The sequence below is a fragment of the Coregonus clupeaformis genome, chromosome 15 (assembly GCF_020615455.1).
Source record: "Coregonus clupeaformis isolate EN_2021a chromosome 15, ASM2061545v1, whole genome shotgun sequence".
Lineage (NCBI taxonomy): Eukaryota > Metazoa > Chordata > Actinopteri > Salmoniformes > Salmonidae > Coregonus > Coregonus clupeaformis.
The window spans coordinates 12,669,664-12,692,335 of NC_059206.1; the positions used below are offsets into that span (position 1 = coordinate 12,669,664).

A 22,672-nucleotide genomic window follows, 5' to 3' on the forward strand; every position below is an offset into this window, starting at 1 on the left:
TCTGCACTCTTGTACAAAATACGTGTTATAATAAATGTCATATGATTTTAAAGTAAAATAAAGTTTATAATCTTTGAATATCATGTGTTGCCAGTTTTTTTATGTGTGCCCCCCTGATTAAACACTGGCCCCTCCTTGGCCCCCCTAGTAAAATGTGTCTAGAACCGCCACTGGGGGTAAGGGATTAGTTCTAAATATCTTTGGTCGTACTCTCACAAAATACAACGTGTATTCCAGACCAGCAGGAGGCGATGTAAGTTGATGTTAACTGATGGTGAACAACGTCACTGTTATAGAAGAAGACAGCAGTTTGTTTGGATTTTGTTAGCTAGGACCTTGACGGCACAAAGACAAAACTGGCTTTGGTAAGTTAAAATGCCATTCAGGTATTTTCGATCTAGGACCATTATTATCCAGCTAGCTGGCATTTTCATCAGTGCTCTGTGACCGTTATAACAGTGTCATAACACTCGGTTTATCGGTGTGTCCCTGATAATGATTATGCTGTTTGCTGGGCCCATCGGCTGTCTAGGCTAATGCACCGGTAGCATCATAACGTTATTTCTGTCCCGAGTAATTTCCAGGGCTGTAATATCTTCTCTCAGTTACACTAAATGTAACTACTTCAAAGTGTGTCAACATGAAATGCAGTGCTACATTTTAGCTGAAGAGTAGATGGAGACTGTACAGTACCTACACCAGGGATGGGAAACTTTGATGGTGGTGGGGGGGCCACCAAAACAGTCAGAACTCAATATGAGGGTCCGCAGGGGGTCGCGGGTCGCAGGGGTCGCAGGGGGTCTGGGGGTCTGCTACCCACATCCATACCCACACCTGCAGTCAGAGCCGGACCTAGCCTTTTGGGGGCCCTATGCGAAGTTTTCACATAACAAAATAAAAATTGGTGATGCACTACCAAATTTCAAAATGTCACCTTGTGTATTCTACTATTCTAACTCTCAACAGTAGGCGGGGGCGTCCCTCCAGTTGCCTATCCCTGACCTACACTGTAGTGAGTTGCATCTCTCTCTCTCTCTCTCTCTCTCTCTCTCTCTCTCTCTCTCTCTCTCTCTCTCTCTCTCTCTCAGTATCCCTGCCATCTGATGAACATGGTTAGCGGACCACCTGAGGCTCTGCAACACTGCTACTGCTCTACCACAGATGAAATCTTTGGCTCTACTGTGCCAGAGCAACTAAGGAGGACTGATGCTTCGCTTTAACAAAACAACGGTTCTGGCCCTCCTCATAGCTACCAGCTCTGTTTTCCTCCTGTTCCAGCTCTATCACTACAGACAGCATGTCTCTCAGGTGGGTTGAACTTGACCACATAAGTTTGCTGTAAATCTATGCATGGATATTGACCCACTGGCTGGCCTATTTTTGCCATACAAACTGGAAGTAATGTGCTTGCGTTCACCACAATGTTAAACTGTTGATGTCGTTCTAGAATGGACCACATATCTTTGGCAGGACAGTGCATCTGTCAGGAAAGGATACTCAATGGGTAAGCTCTTTATAGGCTAGAGCTTCTCTTCCATGACTGTTTTCCCCACAGATAAACAACACATATACAGAATGACCTACCGCTAATCTTTGAATAGAACCTATGTTGGGTTAAAATGAAGAATAGTCTGTCTATTTGAGTAACCTGTCATTTCCAGTCCTCTGAACAATATGCAGTAATGGGTGTGTTGTTGTTGAATCGTGACCCTGTCTACTACTACAGCAGGTGGTGAAGAAGTTCATGGGGCTGGTCCATAAGTACAACCTGCCAGTGTTCCTGGTGGACACAGCCTCTCTAGGACTCCTCTCTCAGGACTCTATGCTGCTGAGAGACGGCCTGGTTAAAGAACCCCACTGCAATTTCCTCTGCACTAACAGAGACGTCCTCACCTTCGCTCTGCTCAGCAACCTCTGGAAATACGACGTAAGGAATTAACGGCTATAGAGCTATAGATATAGAGCTAGATATAGAGATGTAGAGCTAGATATAGAGATATAGAGCTAGATATAGAGATATAGAGCTAGATATAGAGATATAGAGCTAGATATAGAGATATAGAGGCTAGATATAGAGATATAGAGCTAGATATAGAGATGTTAAGCTAGATATAGAGATATAGAGCTAGATATAGAGATATAGAGCTAGATATAGAGATATAGAGCTATAGATATAGAGATATAGAGCTAGATATAGAGATATAGAGCTATATATAGAGATATAGAGCTAGATATAGATATATAGAGCTAGATATAGAGATATAGAGCTAGATATAGAGATATAGAGCTAGATATAGAGATATAGAGCTAGATATAGAGATATAGAGCTAGATATAGAGATATAGAGCTAGATATAGAGCTAGATATAGAGCTAGATATAGAGATGTTAAGCTAGATATAGAGATATAGAGCTAGATATAGAGATATAGAGCTAGATATAGAGCTAGATATAGAGATGTAGAGCTAGATATAGAGATATAGAGCTAGATATAGAGATATAGAGCTAGATATAGAGATATAGAGCTAGATATAGAGATATAGAGCTAGATATAGAGATATAGAGCTAGATATAGAGCTAGATATAGAGATGTTAAGCTAGATATAGAGATATAGAGCTAGATATAGAGATATAGAGCTAGATATAGAGATATAGAGCTATAGATATAGAGATATAGAGCTAGATATAGAGATATAGAGCTATATATAGAGATATAGAGCTAGATATAGATATATAGAGCTAGATATAGAGATATAGAGCTAGATATAGAGCTAGATATAGAGATATAGAGCTAGATATAGAGATATAGAGCTAGATATAGAGATATAGAGCTAGATATAGATATATAGAGCTAGATATAGAGATATAGAGCTAGATATAGAGATATAGAGCTAGATATAGAGATATAGAGATATAGAGCTAGATATAGAGATATAGAGCTATATATAGAGATATAGAGCTAGATATAGAGATATAGAGCTAGATATAGAGCTAGATATAGAGATATAGAGCTAGATATAGATATAGAGCTAGATATAGAGATATAGAGCTAGATATAGAGCTAGATATAGAGATGTTAAGCTAGATATAGAGATATAGAGCTAGATATAGAGATATAGAGCTAGATATAGAGCTAGATATAGAGATATAGAGCTAGATATAGAGCTAGATATAGAGATATAGAGCTAGATTTAGAGATATAGAGCTAGATTTAGAGATATAGAGCTAGATATAGAGATATAGAGCTAGATATAGAGATATAGAGCTAGATATAGAGATATAGAGCTAGATATAGAGCTAGATATAGAGATATAGAGCTAGATATAGAGATATAGAGCTAGATATAGAGATATAGAGCTAGATATAGATATAGAGCTAGATATAGAGATATAGAGCTAGATATAGAGCTAGATATAGAGATATAGAGCTAGATATAGAGCTAGATATAGAGATAGATATAGAGCTAGATATAGAGATATAGAGCTAGATATAGAGATATAGAGCTAGATATAGAGATATAGAGCTAGATATAGAGATATAGAGCTAGATATAGAGATATAGAGCTAGATATAGAGCTAGATATAGAGATATAGAGCTAGATATAGAGATGGTAAGCTAGATAGAGATATAGAGCTAGATATAGAGATATAGAGCTAGATATAGAGCTATATATAGAGATATAGAGCTAGATATAGAGATATAGAGATAGATATAGAGATAGATATAGAGATATAGAGCTAGATTTAGAGATATAGAGCTAGATTTAGAGATATAGAGCTAGATATAGAGATATAGAGCTAGATATAGAGATATAGAGCTAGATATAGAGATATAGAGCTAGATATAGAGCTAGATATAGATATATAGATATAGAGATATAGAGCTAGATATAGAGATATAGAGCTAGATATAGAGCTAGATATAGAGCTAGATATAGAGATATAGAGATATAGAGCTAGATATAGAGATATAGAGCTAGATATAGAGCTAGATATAGAGATAGATATAGAGATATAGAGCTAGATATAGAGATATAGAGCTAGATATAGAGCTAGATATAGAGATATAGAGATAGATATAGAGATATAGAGCTAGATATAGAGATATAGAGCTAGATATAGAGATATAGAGCTAGATATAGAGATATAGAGCTATATATATAGAGATATAGAGCTAGATATAGAGATATAGAGCTAGATATAGAGATATAGATATAGAGCTAGATTTAGAGATATAGAGCTAGATATAGAGATATAGAGCTAGATATAGAGATATAGAGCTAGATATAGAGATATAGAGCTAGATATAGAGATATAGAGCTAGATATAGAGATATAGAGCTAGATATAGAGCTAGATATAGAGCTAGATATAGAGATATAGAGCTAGATATAGAGATATAGAGCTAGATATAGATATATATATAGAGAGAGATATAGTGCTAGATATAGATATATATATAGAGAGAGATATATAGAGCTAGATATAGAGATATAGAGCTAGATATAGAGATATAGAGCTAGATATAGAGATATAGAGCTAGATATAGAGATATAGAGCTAGATATAGAGCTAGATATAGAGATATATATAGAGAGAGAGATATATAGAGCTAGATATGAAGCTAGCTATAGAGATGTAGAACTGTTTGGTTTAGAGCTGTTTCTCTAATAATGTCCTCATTTGATTCTAAGCAGAGCTTTGTTTTCATTATAACGTCCTTGGAGTGATAGGTTTGACTTCTCTGACATTGTCCAGTAGTTATTTGAACAGAAGCCTGGGTTTTATTCATTAGCACACACCGTAGCTAAATGTTTCTGTCCTTTTTCTTTCCATTTGGTGCCTAATGAACATGACCCTGGTATCTGTCTGTGTTGTGGTCAGGCTGGTTTGGTGGCAGCAGCTGAAGAGAAGGGCTTCGAACTGTTGGAGGTGCGAGGGAAAGACCCTCGATTGGTCAGCATGGACGACCTATCAGGAAACGAGATCCCCCTCCACTTCCTGTTCCGTCTCCAAGGTTACGTGGTCCACGTGGTGGTCCTGTACGAGCGCAGCGGGAACTACCTGTGGCACGGCGCCCTGCGACTCAAACCAAACATGGACAGGAAGTTCGCCCCCTTCAGAAGGCTGGACTATGGCCGCAACGCTGGAGCCTATGACCGGTAGGTAGACAACAGGGAAACAATAGTGCCAACGAAAACAATAGTTTCTAATTGGATAAGTTCAAGTTAGTCTCTTCCCGTTTTGGACGGTTTTCTTCCATTTGGTTCTATAGTGAATACACCCCAGCCCTTCTTTCCTCTGTACTTGCTTCTTCTGTAAACCTCCCATTCCTTAGAACAGTCCGGAAACAACACCGTAGGGGTCATACATGCTCATGACAAGTCTTACAGTGCATTATAACTGCATCATAATGCATTATACCTGCAGACATTGAGTATTTGTAAATAACCACAGAAGGCTGACGATTGGTTGTCTCTCTCCTGTCAGGCCAGAGCTGGTAATGACCACGTTGGACGGGCTGGATGTCCGGATCCCCAGGAACATCTCTGGATTCCTGACTGAATATTCCCAGGCTCGTTTTCTGGAGTGCAGATACAGGGGCCGTCAGCTCCTTCTTCCAGGTCTGTAGTTTCAAGTCTCACTATTCCATATATAGCGCACTACTTTTGAACAGGACCCATTGGGCCTTTGGACTTTGGTTTAGTCCACTAGCTAAGTGTTGTTCCCTGCTGTTGAATCAGCTGTATCTCAAATTTGAAGTTCGGATTCCAGCCTATGATTTGGACTTTGGTTTAGTTCACTACATCTAACCAGGGTTGTTCCCTGTTGAATCAGCTGTACCCTGATGACACATCTCCTGAGGCAATGAACTTCAGGATGAAAGCTAAGGCTCTGCTCCACCTAGCTGCCAGGACCCTCACTGAGCTCCGAGTCCCCTTCTGGCTGAGTAGTGGTACCTGCCTGGGTAAGACCCTACATAACCCTACATATCCCCAACCCTACATAACCCTACATAACCACAACCCTACATATCCCCAACCCTACATAACCCTACATAACTCCAACCCTACATAACCCTACATATCCCTAACCCTACATAACCACAACCCTACATAACCCTACATATCCCTAACCCTAACCCAGGACCCTCACTGAGCTCCGAGTCCCCTTCTGGCTGAGTAGTGGTACCTGCCTGGGTAAGACCCTACATAACCCTACATAACCCTACATAACCCTAACCCTACATAACCACAACCCTACATAACCCTACATATCCCTAACCCTACATATCCCTAACCCTACATAACCCTACATATCCCTAACCCTACATAACCCTAACCCTACATATCCCTACATATCCCTAACCCTACATAACCACAACCCTACATATCCCTAACCCTACATAACCACAACCCTACATATCCCTAACCCTACATAACCACAACCCTACATATCCCTAACCCTACATAACCCTAACCCTACATAACCCTAACCCAACATATCCCTAACCCTACATATCCCTAACCCTACATATCCCTAACCCTACATATCCCTAACCCTACATAACCACAACCCTACATATCCCTGACCCTACATAACCCTAACCCTACATAACCCTACATATCCCTAAACCTACATAACCACAACCCTACATATCCCTAACCCTACCTAACCCTACATATCCCTAACCCTACATAACTCCAACCCTACATAACCCTACATAACCCTAACCCTACATAACCACAACCCTACATAACCCTAACCCTACATAACCACAACCCTACATATCCCTAACCCTACATATCCCTAACCCTACATATCCCTAACCCTACATATCCCTAACCCTACATAACCACAACCCTACATATCCCTAACCCTACATATCCCTAACCCTACATAACCACAACCCTACATATCCCTAACCCTACCTAACCCTACATATCCCTAACCCTACATAACTCCAACGCTACATAACCCTACACATCCCTAACCCTACATAACACTACATATCCCTAACCTACATATCCCTAACCCTACATAACCACAACCCTACATATCCCTAACCCTACATATCCCTAACCCTACATAACACTACATATCCCTAACCCTACATATCCCTAACCCTACATATCCCTAACCCTACATAACCACAACCCTACATAACTCTACATATCCCTAACCCTACATAACCACAACCCTACATAACTCCAATCCTACATAACCCTACATATCCCTAACCCTACATATCCCTAACCCTACATAACCCTACATATCCCTAACCCTAACCCAGGACCCTCACTGAGCTCCGAGTCCCCTTCTGGCTGAGTAGTGGTACCTGCCTGGGTAAGAGCCTACATAACTCCAACCCTACATAACCCTACATATCCCTAACCCTACATAACCACAACCCTATATAACCCTAACCCTACATAACCACAACCCTACATATACCTAACCCTACATAACCCTAACCCTACATAACCCTACATAACCCTAACCCTACATAACCCTAACCCTACATAACCCTAACCCTACATATCCCTAACCCTACATATCCCTAACCCTACATATCCCTAACCCTACATATCCCTAGCCCTACATATCCCTAACCCTACATATCCCTAACCCTACATAACCACAACCCTACATATCCCTAACCCTACACATCCCTAACCCTACACAACCCTAACCCTACATAACCCTAACCCTACATATCCCTAACCCTACATATCCCTAACCCTACATATCCCTAACCCTACACATCCCTAACCCTACACAACCCTAACCCTACATAACCCTAACCCTACATAACCCTAACCCTACATATCCCTAACCCTACATATCCCTAACCCTAAAATAACCCTAACCCTACATATCCCCAACCCTACATATCCCTAACCCTACATATCCCTAACCCTACATAACCACAACCCTACATATCCCTAACCCTACACATCCCTAACCCTACATAACCCTAACCCTACATAACCCTAACCCTACATATCCCTAACCCTACATATCCCTAACCCTACATAACCCTAACCCTACATATCCCTAACCCTACATATCCCTAACCCTACACATCCCTAACCCTACATAACCCTAACCCTACATAACCCTAACCCTACATAACCCTAACCCTACATAACCCTAACCCTACATATCCCTAACCCTACATATCCCTAACCCTACATATCCCTAACCCTACATATCCCTAACCCTACATAACCCAAACCCTACATATCCCTACATATCCATAACCCTACATAACCACAACCCTACATATCCCTAACCCTACATAACCACAACCCTACATATCCCTAACCCTACCTAACCCTACATATCCCTAACCCTACATAACTCCAACCCTACATAACCCTACATATCCCTAACCCTACATAACCACAACCCTACATATCCCTAACCCTACACATCCCTAACCCTACATAACCCTAACCCTACCTAACCCTACATATCCATAACCCTACATAACCACAACCCTACATATCCCTAACCCTACATAACCACAACCCTACATATCCCTAACCCTACCTAACCCTACATATCCCTAACCCTACATAACTCCAACCCTACATAACCCTACATATCCCTAACCCTACATAACCACAACCCTACATATCCCTAACCCTACACATCCCTAACCCTACATAACCACAACCCTACATAACCACAACCCTACATATCCCTAACCCTACACATCCCTAACCCTACATAACCCTAACCCTACATATCCCTAACCCTACATATCCCTAACCCTACATAACCCTAACCCTACATATCCCTAACCCTACATAACCCTAACCCTACATAACCCTAACCCTACATAACCTTACATATCCCTAACCTTACATAACCACAACCCTACATAACCACAACCCTACATATCCCTAACCCTACATAACCCTAACCCTACATATCCCTAACCCTACATATCCCTAACCCTACATAACCACAACCCTACATATCCCTAACCCTACATAACCACAACCCTACATAACCCTAACCCTACATAACCCTACATATCCCTAACCCTACATAACCACAACCCTACATATCCCTACATATCCCTAACCCTACATAACCCTAACCCTACATAACCCTAACCCTACATAACCCTAACCCTACATATCCCTAACCCTACATAACCCTAACCCTACATATCCCTAACCCTACATAACCCTAACCCTACATAACCCTAACCCTACATAACCTTACATATCCCTAACCTTACATAACCACAACCCTACATAACCACAACCCTACATATCCCTAACCCTACATAACCCTAACCCTACATATCCCTAACCCTACATATCCCTAACCCTACATAACCACAACCCTACATATCCCTAACCCTACATAACCACAACCCTACATATCCCTAACCCTACATGACCCTAACCCTACATAACCCTACATATCCCTAACCCTACATAACCACAACCCTACATATCCCTACATATCCCTAACCCTACATAACCCTACATATCCCTAACCCTACATAACCACAACCCTACATATCCCTAACCCTACATAACTCCAACCCTACATAACCCTACATATCCCTAACCCTACATATCCCTAACCCTACATAACCCTACATATCCCTAACCCTAACCCAGGACCCTCACTGAGCTCCGAGTCCCCTTCTGGCTGAGTAGTGGTACCTGCCTGGGTAAGAGCCTACATAACTCCAACCCTACATAACCCTACATATCCCTAACCCTACATAACCACAACCCTATATAACCCTAACCCTACATAACCACAACCCTACATATCCCTAACCCTACATAACCCTAACCCTACATAACCCTACATAACCCTAACCCTACATAACCCTAACCCTACATAACCCTAACCCTACATATCCCTAACCCTACATATCCCTAACCCTACATATCCCTAACCCTACATATCCCTACATATCCCTAACCCTAACCCAGGACCCTCACTGAGCTCCGAGTCCCCTTCTGGCTGAGTAGTGGTACCTGCCTGGGTAAGACCCTACATAACCCTACATATCCCTAACCCTACATAACCCTACATATCCCTAACCCTACATAACCACAACCCTATATAACCCTAACCCTACATAACCACAACCCTACATATTCCTAACCCTACATAACCCTAACCCTACATAACCCTACATAACCCTAACCCTACATAACCCTAACCCTACATAACCCTAACCCTACATATCCCTAACCCTACATATCCCTAACCCTTCATATCCCTAACCCTACATATCCCTAACCCTACATAACCCTAACCCTACATATCCCTAACCCTACATATCCCTAACCCTACATATCCCTAACCCTACATAACCACAACCCTACACATCCCTAACCCTACATAACCCTAACCCTACATATCCCTAACCCTACATATCCCTAACCCTACATATCCCTAACCCTACATATCCCTAATCCTACATATCCCTAACCCTACATAACCCTAACCCTACATATCCCTAACCCTACATATCCCTAACCCTACATATCCCTAACCCTACATATCCCTAACCCTACATAACCACAACCCTACATATCCCTAACCCTACATAACCCTAACCCTACATAACCCTAACCCTACATATCCCTACCCCTACATATCCCTAACCCTACATATCCCTAACCCTACACATCCCTAACCCTACATATCCCTAACCCTACATATCCCTAATCCTACATATCCCTAACCCTACATAACCCTAACCCTACATATCCCTAACCCTACATATCCCTAACCCTACATATCCCTAACCCTACATATCCCTAACCCTACATAACCACAACCCTACATATCCCTAACCCTACACATCCCTAACCCTACATAACCCTAACCCTACATAACCCTAACCCTACACTTCCCTAACCCTACATATCCCTAATCCTACATATCCCTAACCCTACATAACCCTAACCCTACATATCCCTAACCCTACATATCCCTAACCCTACATATCCCTAACCCTACATAACCACAACCCTACATATCCCTAACCCTACACATCCCTAACCCTACATAACCCTAACCCTACATAACCCTAACCCTACACTTCCCTAACCCTACATATCCCTAACCCTACATATCCCTAACCCTACATATCCCTAACCCTACATAACCCTAACCCTACATATCCCTAACCCTACATATCCCTAACCCTACATAACCCTAACCCTACATATCCCTAACCCTTCATATCCCTAACCCTACATATCCCTAACCCTACATATCCCTAACCCTACATATCCCTAACCCTACATATCCCTAACCCTACACATCCCTAACCCTACATAACCACAACCCTACATATCCCTAACCCTACACATCCCTAACCCTACATAACCCTAACCCTACATAACCCTAACCCTACATATCCCTAACCCTACATATCCCTAACCCTACATATCCCTAACCCTAACCCTACATATCCCTAACCCTACATATCCATAACCCTACATATCCATAACCCTACACATCCCTAACCCTACACAACCCTAACCCTACACAACCCTAACCCTACATATCCCTAACCCTACATAACCCTAACCCTACATATCCCTAACCCTACATATCCCTAACCCTACATATCCCTAACCCTACACATCCCTAACCCTACATATCCCTAACCCTACATATCCCTAACCCTACATATCCCTAACCCTACACATCCCTAACCCTACATATCCCTAACCCTACATATCCCTAACCCTACATATCCCTAACCCTACATATCCCTAACCACTCACAGAGCTCCAAGTCCCCCTCTGGCTCAGCAGTAGCACTTGCCTTGATAAGACTGCGCTACTTAACCCTTCTTCTTCTTCTTCTTCTTCTTCTTCTTCTTCTTCTTCTTCTTCACACTACATATTCAAGCTTTTATCCCATTGAACATTTACATTGTCACACTCAACTGACTTGTCCATATGGTTATTGTGATATATGGCAAAAAGTCATTATTGAATTGTGTTGTTGACATGACTGTGGTCTCTACTCCTCTCTGTTGAATTGTGCTGATGACATCACTGGCCTCCACACATACAAGCTTCTGATTTACGCCTTTGGAACATCTACATTTAAAAAAGTCTAATAAATCAATTTAATACACACCATACAGTATCACTCCCTATAGTATCCCTCTCTACAGTATCACTCCCTACAGTATCACTCTCTACAGTATCACTCCCTACAGTATCACTCCCTACAGTATCCCTCTCTACAGTATCACTCCCTACAGTATCACTCTCTACAGTATCACTCCCTACAGTATCACTCCCTACAGTATCACTCCCTACAGTATCATTACCTACAGTATCACTCCCTACAGTATCACTCCCTTCAGTATCATTACCTACAGTATCACTCCCTACAGTATCATTACCTACAGTATCACTCCAAACAATATAACTCTCTACAGTATCACTCACTACAGTATCATTACCTACAGTATCACTCCAAAAAATATCACTCTCTACAGTATCATTACCTACAGTATCACTCCAAAAAATATCACTCTCTACAGTATCATTGCCTGCAGTATCACTCCCTACAGTATCATTACTTACAGTATCTCTCCCTACAGTATCACTCCCTACAGTATCATTACCTACAGTATCACTCCCTACAGTATCATTACCTACAGTATCACTCCCTACAGTATCACTCCCTACAGTTTCACTCCCTACAGTATCACTCCCTTCAGTATCATTACCTACAGTATCACTCCCTACAGTATCATTACCTACAGTATCACTCCAAACAATATAACTCTCTACAGTATCACTCCCTACAGTATCACTCCCTACAGTATCACTCCCTACAGTATCACTCCCTACAGTATCACTCCCTACAGTATCATTACCTACAGTATCACTCCCTACAGTATCACTCCCTACAGTTTCACTCCCTACAGTATCATTACCTACAGTATCACTCCCTACAGTATCACTCCCTACAGTATCACTCCCTACAGTATCCCTCCCTACAGTTTCACTCCCTACAGTATCACTCCCTACAGTATCACTCCCTACAGTATCCCTCCCTACAGTATCACTCCCTACAGTATCACTCCCTACAGTATCACTCCCTACAGTATCCTCCCTACAGTATCACTCCCTACAGTATCATTGCCTACAGTATCACTCCCTACAGTATCACTCCCTACAGTTTCACTCCCTACAGTATCACTCCCTACAGTATCATTGCCTACAGTATCACTCCCTACAGTATCACTCCCTACAGTATCATTGCCTACAGTATCACTACCTACAGTATCACTCCCTACAGCATCACTCCCTACAGTATCACTCCCTACAGTATCATTACCTACAGTATCACTCCCTACAATAACATTACCTACCGTAGCACTCCCTACAGTATCATTACCTACAGTATCACTCCCTCACTCTCTACAGTATCACTCCTTACAGTATCACTCCCTACAGTATCACTCCCTCACTCTCTATAGTATCACTCCCTACAGTATCACTCCCTCACTCTCTACAGTATCATTACCTACAGTATCACTCCCTACAGTATCTCTCCCTACAGTATCATTACCTGCAGTTTCACTCCCTACAGTATCACTCCCTACAGTATCACTCCCTACAGTATCACTCCCTACAGTATCTCTCCCTACAGTATCATTACCTGCAGTTTCACTCTCTACAGTATCACTCCCTACAGTATCACTCCCTACAGTATCACTCCCTACAGTATCACTCCCTACAGTTTCACTCCCTACAGTATCATTACCTGCAGTATCACTCCTTACAGTATCATTACCTACAGTATCACTCCAAACAATATAACTCTCTACAGTATCACTCTCTACAGTATCACTCCCTACAGTATCATTACCTGCAGTATCACTCCTTACAGTATCACTCCTTACAGTATCATTACCTACAGTATCACTCCCTCACTCTCTACAGTATCACTCCTTACAGTATCACTCCCTCACTTTCTACTGTATCGCTCCCTACAGTATCACTCCCTACATTATCACTCCCTCACTCTCTACTGTATCACACTCTCTACAGTATCACTCCCTACAGTATCATTACCTACAGTATCACTCCCTACAGTATCACTACCTACAGTATCATTACCTACAGTATCACTCCCTACAGTATCACTCCCTACAGTATCACTCCCTACAGTATCTCTCCTTACAGTATCATTACCTACAGTATCACTCCCTACAGTGTCATTAACTACAGTATCATTACCTACAGTATCACTCCCTACAGTATCACTCCCTACAGTTTCACTCCCTACAGTATCATTACCTACAGTATCACTCCCTACAGTATCATTACCTGCAGTATCACTCCCTACAGTATCATTACCTACAGTATCACTCCCTACAGTATCTCTCCTTACAGTATCATTACCTACAGTATCACTCCCTACAGTGTCATTAACTACAGTATCATTACCTACAGTATCACTCCCTACAGTATCACTCCCTACAGTTTCACTCCCTACAGTATCATTACCTACAGTATCACTCCCTACAGTATCATTACCTGCAGTATCACTCCCTACAGTATCACTACCTACAATATCACTCCCTACAGCATCACTCCCTCACTCTCTACTGTATCACACTCTCTACAGTATCACTCTCTACAATATAATTACCTACAGTATCACTCCCTACAATAACATTACCTACCGTAGCACTCCCTACAGTATCATTACCTACAGTATCACTCCCTCACTCTCTACAGTATCACTCCTTACAGTATCACTCCCTACAGTATCACTCCCTCACTCTCTATAGTATCACTCCCTACAGTATCACTCCCTCACTCTCTACAGTATCATTACCTACAGTATCATTACCTGCAGTTTCACTCTCTACAGTATCACTCCCTACAGTATCACTCCCTACAGTATCACTCCCTACAGTTTCACTCTCTACAGTATCACTCCCTACAGTATCATTACCTACAGTATCACTCCCTACAGTTTCACTCCCTACAGTATCATTACCTACAGTATCATTACCTGCAGTATCACTCCTTACAGTATCATTACCTACAGTATCACTCCAAACAATATAACTCTCTACAGTATCACTCTCTACAGTATCACTCCCTACAGTATCATTACCTGCAGTATCACTCCTTACAGTATCACTCCTTACAGTATCATTACCTACAGTATCACTCCCTCACTCTCTACAGTATCACTCCTTACAGTATCACTCCCTCACTTTCTACTGTATCGCTCCCTACAGTATCACTCCCTACATTATCACCCCCTCACTCTCTACTGTATCACACTCTCTACAGTATCACTCCCTACAGTATCATTACCTACAGTATCACTCCCTACAGTATCACTACCTACAGTATCATTACCTACAGTATCACTCCCTACAGTATCACTCCCTACAGTATCATTACCTACAGTATCACTCCCTACAGTATCTCTCCCTACAGTATCACTCCCTACAGTATCACTCCCTACAGTATCTCTCCTTACAGTATCATTACCTACAGTATCACTCCCTACAGTGTCATTAACTACAGTATCATTACCTACAGTATCACTCCCTACAGTATCATTACCTACAGTATCACTCCCTACAGTATCATTACCTACAGTATCATTACCTACAGTATCATTACCTACAGTATCACTCCCTACAGTATCTCTCCCTACAGTATCATTACCTACAGTATCTCTCCCTACAGTATCATTACCTACAGTATCACTCCCTACAGTATCATTACCTACAGTATCACTCCCTACAGTATCATTACCTACAGTATCACTCCCTACAGTATCATTACCTACAGTATCATTACCTACAGTATCACTCCCTACAGTATCTCTCCCTACAGTATCATTACCTACAGTATCACTCCCTACAGTATCACTCCCTACAGTATCTCTCCCTACAGTATCACTCCCTACAGTATCTCTCCCTACAGTATCTCTCCCTACAGTATCACTCCCTACAGTATCACTCCCTACAGTATCATTACCTACAGTATCACTCCCTACAGTATCATTGCCTACAGTAGCACTCCCTACAGTATCATTACCTGCAGTATCTCTCCCTACAGTATCACTCCCTACAGTATCACTCCCTACAGTATCACTCCCTACAGTATCCTCCCTACAGTATCATTACCTACAGTATCACCCCCTACAGTATCATTACCTACAGTATCACTCCCTACAGTATCATTACCTACAGTATCATTACCTACAGTATCACTCCCTACAGTATCTCTCCCTACAGTATCATTACCTACAGTATCTCTCCCTACAGTATCTCTCCCTACAGTATCACTCCCTACAGTATCACTCCCTACAGTATCATTACCTACAGTATCACTCCCTACAGTATCATTGCCTACAGTATCACTCCCTACAGTATCATTACCTACAGTATCACTCCCTACAGTATCACTCCCTACAGTATCACTCCCTACAGTATCTCTCCCTACAGTATCACTCCTTACAGTATCACTCCCTACAGTATCATTACCTACAGTATCACTCCCTACAGTATCATTACCTACAGTATCATTACCTACAGTATCACTCCCTACAGTATCATTACCTACAGTATCACTCCCTACAGTATCATTACCTACAGTATCACTCCCTACAGTATCTCTCCCTACAGTATCATTACCTACAGTATCTCTCCCTACAGTATCATTACCTACAGTATCACTCCCTACAGTATCACTCCCTACAGTATCATTACCTACAGTATCATTACCTACAGTATCACTCCCTACAGTATCATTACCTACAGTATCTCTCCCTACAGTATCACTCCCTACAGTATCATTACCTACAGTATCACTCCCTACAGTATCTCTCCCTACAGTATCATTACCTACAGTATCACTCCCTACAGTATCATTACCTACAGTATCATTACCTACAGTATCACTCCCTACAGTATCTCTCCCTACAGTATCATTACCTACAGTATCTCTCCCTACAGTATCTCTCCCTACAGTATCACTCCCTACAGTTTCACTCCCTACAGTATCATTACCTACAGTATCACTCCCTACAGTATCATTACCTACAGTATCCTCCCTACAGTATCACTCCCTACAGTATCACTCCCTACAGTATCATTGCCTACAGTATCACTCCCTACAGTATCACTCCCTACAGTATCATTACCTACAGTATCCTCCCTACAGTATCACTCCCTACAGTATCACTCCCTACAGTATCACTCCCTACAGTATCATTACCTACAGTATCCTCCCTACAGTATCTCTCCCTACAGTATCACTCCCTACAGTATCTCTCCCTACAGTATCACTCCCTACAGTATCCTCCCTACAGTATCACTCCCTACAGTATCATTACCTACAGTATCATTACCTACAGTATCACTCCCTACAGTATCACTCCCTACAGTATCCTCCCTACAGTATCACTCCCTACAGTATCCTCCCTACAGTATCACTCCCTACAGTATCCTCCCTACAGTATCACTCCCTACAGTATCACTCCCTACAGTATCACTCCCTACAGTATCACTCCCTACAGTATCACTCCCTACAGTATCACTCCCTACAGTATCACTCCCTACAGTATCCTCCCTACAGTATCACTCCCTACAGTATCCTCCCTACAGTATCACTCCCTACAGTATCACTCCCTACAGTATCACTCCCTACAGTATCACTCCCTACAGTATCCTCCCTACAGTATCCTCCCTACAGTATCACTCCCTACAGTATCACTCCCTACAGTATCACTCCCTACAGTATCCTCCCTACAGTATCCTCCCTACAGTATCACTCCCTACAGTATCACTCCCTACAGTATCCTCCCTACAGTATCATTACCTACAGTATCCTCCCTACAGTATCACTCCCTACAGTATCCTCCCTACAGTATCCTCCCTACAGTATCCTCCCTACAGTATCACTCCCTACAGTATCACTCCCTACAGTATCCTCCCTACAGTATCATTACCTACAGCATCCTCCCTACAGTATCATTGCCTACAGTATCACTCCCTACAGTATCACTCCCTACAGTATCATTACCTACAGTATCACTCCCTACAGTATCACTCCCTACAGTATCCTCCCTACAGTATCACTCCCTACAGTATCCTCCCTACAGTATCATTACCTACAGTATCATTACCTACAGTATCACTCCCTACAGTATCACTCCCTACAGTATCACTCCCTACAGTATCCTCCCTACAGTATCATTACCTACAGTATCACTCCCTACAGTATCACTCCCTACAGTATCCTCCCTACAGTATCATTCCCTACAGTATCACTCCCTACAGTATCCTCCCTACAGTATCACTCCCTACAGTATCCTCCCTACAGTATCACTCCCTACAGTATCATTACCTACAGTATCCTCCCTACAGTATCATTGCCTACAGTATCACTCCCTACAGTATCACTCCCTACAGTATCTCTCCCTACAGTATCACTCCCTACAGTATCATTACCTACAGTATCCTCCCTACAGTATCATTGCCTACAGTATCACTCCCTACAGTATCACTCCCTACAGTATCACTCCCTACAGTATCACTCCCTACAGTATCTCTCCCTACAGTATCACTCCCTACAGTATCACTCCCTACAGTATCACTCCCTACAGTATCATTGCCTACAGTATCACTCCCTACAGTATCCCTCCCTACAGTATCACTCCCTACAGTTTCACTCCCTACAGTATCACTCCCTACAGTATCACTTCCTACAGTATCACTACCTACAGTATCACTCCCTACAGTATCACTCCCTACAGTATCTCTCCCTACATTATCACTTCCTACAGTATCACTCCCTACAGTATCACTACCTACAGTATCACTCCCTACAGTATCACTCCCTACAGTATCTCTCCCTACATTATCACTTCCTACAGTATCATTACCTACAGTATCACTCCCTACAGTATCTCTCCCTACATTATCACTTCCTACAGTATCATTACCTACAGTATCACTCCCTACAGTATCTCTCCCTACATTATCACTTCCTACAGTATCATTGCCTACAGTATCACTCCCTACAGTATCATTACCTACAGTATCCTCCCTACAGTATCACTCCCTACAGTATCATTACCTACAGTATCACTCCCTACAGTATCACTCCCTACAGTATCATTACCTACAGTATCACTCCCTACAGTATCACTCCCTACAGTATCACTCCCTACAGTATCACTCCCTACAGTATCACTCCCTACAGTATCATTACCTACAGTATCCTCCCTACAGTATCACTACCTACAGTATCCTCCCTACAGTATCACTCCCTACAGTATCACTCCCTACAGTATCACTCCCTACAGTATCACTCCCTACAGTATCACTCCCTACAGTATCACTACCTACAGGTTGACATGGCCTTGGTCTCTGCTCCTCTCTCCTCAGGTTGGTTTCGGCAGTGCAGTATCATTAGCTACAGTAAAGATGTGGACCTGGGCATCTGGATTAAAGACTACAGACATGATATCACTCAAGCTTTTCAAAAGGCTGGCCTTCCGTTAAAACACAAGTTTGGAAAGGTACATTATGTTTCCGATCATAAAAGAGATACTATTAGAAAGATCATTTTGGTTCATTTGTGTGTTCCAAATGGCACCCTATTCTATAGTGCACTACTTTTGATCTGGGTCCTGGTCCAAAGTAGTGCACTAAATAGTGAATAGGGTGCCATTTCAGAAGTATCGCCAGTCAATGTGTTGTATCTGGAACTGTCCTTCCAGGGTTAATGGTATCATGTTATGTGTCTCTGTTCAGGTGGACAGCCTGGATCTGTCCTTCCAGGGTTAATGGTATCATGTTATGTGTCTCTGTTCAGGTGGACAGCCTGGGTCTGTCCTTCCAGGGTTAATGGTATCATGTTATGTGTCTCTGTTCAGGTGGACAGCCTGGATCTGTCCTTCCAGGGTTAATGGTATCATGTTATGTGTCTCTGTTCAGGTGGACAGCCTGGATCTGTCCTTCCAGGGTTAATGGTATCATGTTATGTGTCTCTGTTCAGGTGGACAGCCTGGATCTGTCCTTCCAGGGTTAATGGTATCATGTTATGTGTCTCTGTTCAGGTGGTGGACAGCCTGGAACTGTCCTTCCAGGGCCTGGATGTTAAACTGGACATTTTCTTCTTCTACGAGGAGACTGACATCGTGTGGAACGGAGGAACCCAAGCTAAGAGTGGGAAGAAATTCAAGTAAGTCTCTGTTTCACTATTACTATATGTTATAAAGCCGAGTCACTGTTGCTTAGTGATAGACTGTAACAAAAACTACAGGTAACACGTTTTCAATCTGTTGACCTTCAGGCTTTTAATTTAAAAAAAAAATGTATTTAGAAATGCAATCGCACATCTGAGCTATCTTTGATGCAGGTGCCATGGTAACAGTTGAATAACATGAGAAAAAATAAGAATCCTGCACACTGCTCTTGCTGGCATCTCTTTATTAAGCTTTACGAATCGGCCTCAAGGCCTTCGTCAGAGCTTTTGTGAGTGTTTCTGATTTGCACCCTTACGTAGACATAGCCCCACCCACATCCGTTCAATGTATCGAATGGGGTCGGAGTCGAGCGAAAATAATCGTGTGTTACCAAATATAACAAGAGGACAGTAAGTGGTGGGTTCTTAAATTCAGCTGGGTCCGATGATAAAACATGCCAGTGTTTTCTTGACAGCATCTCCAACTTTCCACGAGTTCAAAGTATAATGTGGAGGTGAACATTCCAGAATGTTCTTTAGCTCTAGAGGGTCATGTGTTCCCTAATGCCAAATTAAGAACTTTGAACTTGCGCAAAGTGGGAGACTGGTCTCACAGCACGTATAGTCTAGCAACGCAAGGGTTGCGTGTTCAAATCTCATCACAGACAACTTTAGCGTTTTTAGCTAATTAGCAACATTGCAACTACTTGCTACTTTTTTTTAGCTACTTTGCAACGACCTAACCCCTAGAGCTAGCTGATGTTAGCGTTAGCTACCTAGCTAACTTTAGCCACAACAAATTGGAATTCATAACATATCATATGTTTAGCAAAAAACGTAACATATTGTCCAGATTGCAATTCTTAACATATCATACGAATTGTAAATTCGTAGCATATCGTACAAAATGGATGATGGACATCCACAAATACATACCATACGAAACGTAACATCTCATACTAAATGGAGTTATCTCGGATTTACGTACAGAATAGTACGAAATGCTCTGAGACCACGTTGTATTTACAGTTGTTTTTTAAAATAATTAGCAGTGTTTTTGTGCCAGTTACTAACCAGCGGTTACCAATGCTTCTCCTTCTCCCTCCTGTCAGATACAGTATGTGTTCCCTAAATGTACACTCTGCAGACCTTCAGGCTTTGTTGAGATGTTTTAGTATATGTTTTTAAAATGTGTAGTAGAGATGCTTTCAAATATGTGGACACCAGCTCGTCGAACATCTCATTCCAAAATCATGGGCATTAATATGGAGTTGGTCCCCCCTTTGCTGCTATAACAGCCTCCACTCTTCTGGGAAGGCTTTCCACTAGATGTTGGAACATTGCTGCAGGGACTTGCTTCCATTCAGCCACAAGACCATTAGTGAGGTCAGGCACTGATGTTGGGCGAGCTTTACAAAACTCCCGACGAACAGTTCTTGTGCTTACGTTGCTTCCAGAGGCAGTTTGGAACTCGGTAATGAGTGTTGCAACTGAGGACAGCACTCGGCGGTCCCGTTCTGTGAGCTTGTGTGGCCTACCACTTCGCGGCTGAGCCGTTGTTGCTCCTAGACGTTCCACTTCACAATATCAACACTTACAGTTGACCGGGGCAGCTCTAGCAGGGCAGACATTTGACGAACTGACTCCTATGGAGATTGCATGGCTGTGTGCTCGATTTTATACACCTGTCAGCAACGGGTGTGGCTGAAATAGCCGAATCCACTAATTTGAAGGGGTGTCCACATACTTGTGTATATTTAGTGTATATTTAAATATGTTTTTGATACCATTCCAGACTTACTAACCAGAGACTCCTACCTGTTCTGTTAGGTACGTGTTCCCTAAGTTTACTCTCTGCTGGACTGAGCTGATGGACCTCAAGGTGCGGGTCCCATGTGAGACGCTGGACTATGTGTCAGCTAACTACGGCCCCTCCTGGAACACACCTGTAAAGACCTGGGACTGGAAGAGCTCTCCGCCCAACGTGCAGGACAACGGGGTGTGGCCTGTCAGGGACTGGGATGAGGTCATTCAGGTGTACTGACACACTGCTACACCTGTACTGACTAGTACACTACATAATGAGTGCACTGTATGAGATTACACTACATCAGAGTAGACTACGTTGGAGTACACTTAAACCACACGGAAGAAAATGGACTGAAACAGGGATTGACTATCTGGACTGACTGACTGTCTGGACTGTATCTGGACTGACTGTCTGGACTGACTATCTGGACTGACTGTCTGGACTGTATCTGAACTGACTATCTGGACTGACTATCTGGACTGACTGTCTGGACTGACTATCTGGACTGACTGTCTGGACTGTATCTGAACTGACTATCTGGACTGACTATCTGGACTGACTATCTGGACTGACTGTCTGGACTGACTATCTGGACTGACTGTCTGGACTGAC

At 42.4% G+C, this 22,672-nt stretch overlaps 1 protein-coding gene across 1 annotated transcript; it reads left to right on the forward strand.

Moving 5' to 3' along the window:
- Window positions 1-267: 267 nt before the first annotated feature.
- fktn (fukutin) lies at window positions 268-22,471 on the forward strand. Its single transcript, XM_045225369.1, is given in 10 exon segments — window positions 268-365; window positions 1,089-1,308; window positions 1,448-1,504; window positions 1,727-1,927; window positions 4,880-5,157; window positions 5,486-5,633; window positions 5,834-5,963; window positions 19,449-19,582; window positions 20,123-20,247; window positions 22,081-22,471. Coding segments are annotated over 9 exon segments (1,389 nt in total). The 5' UTR covers window positions 268-365; window positions 1,089-1,206; the 3' UTR covers window positions 22,295-22,471.
- The last annotated feature ends 201 nt before the right edge of the window (window positions 22,472-22,672 follow it).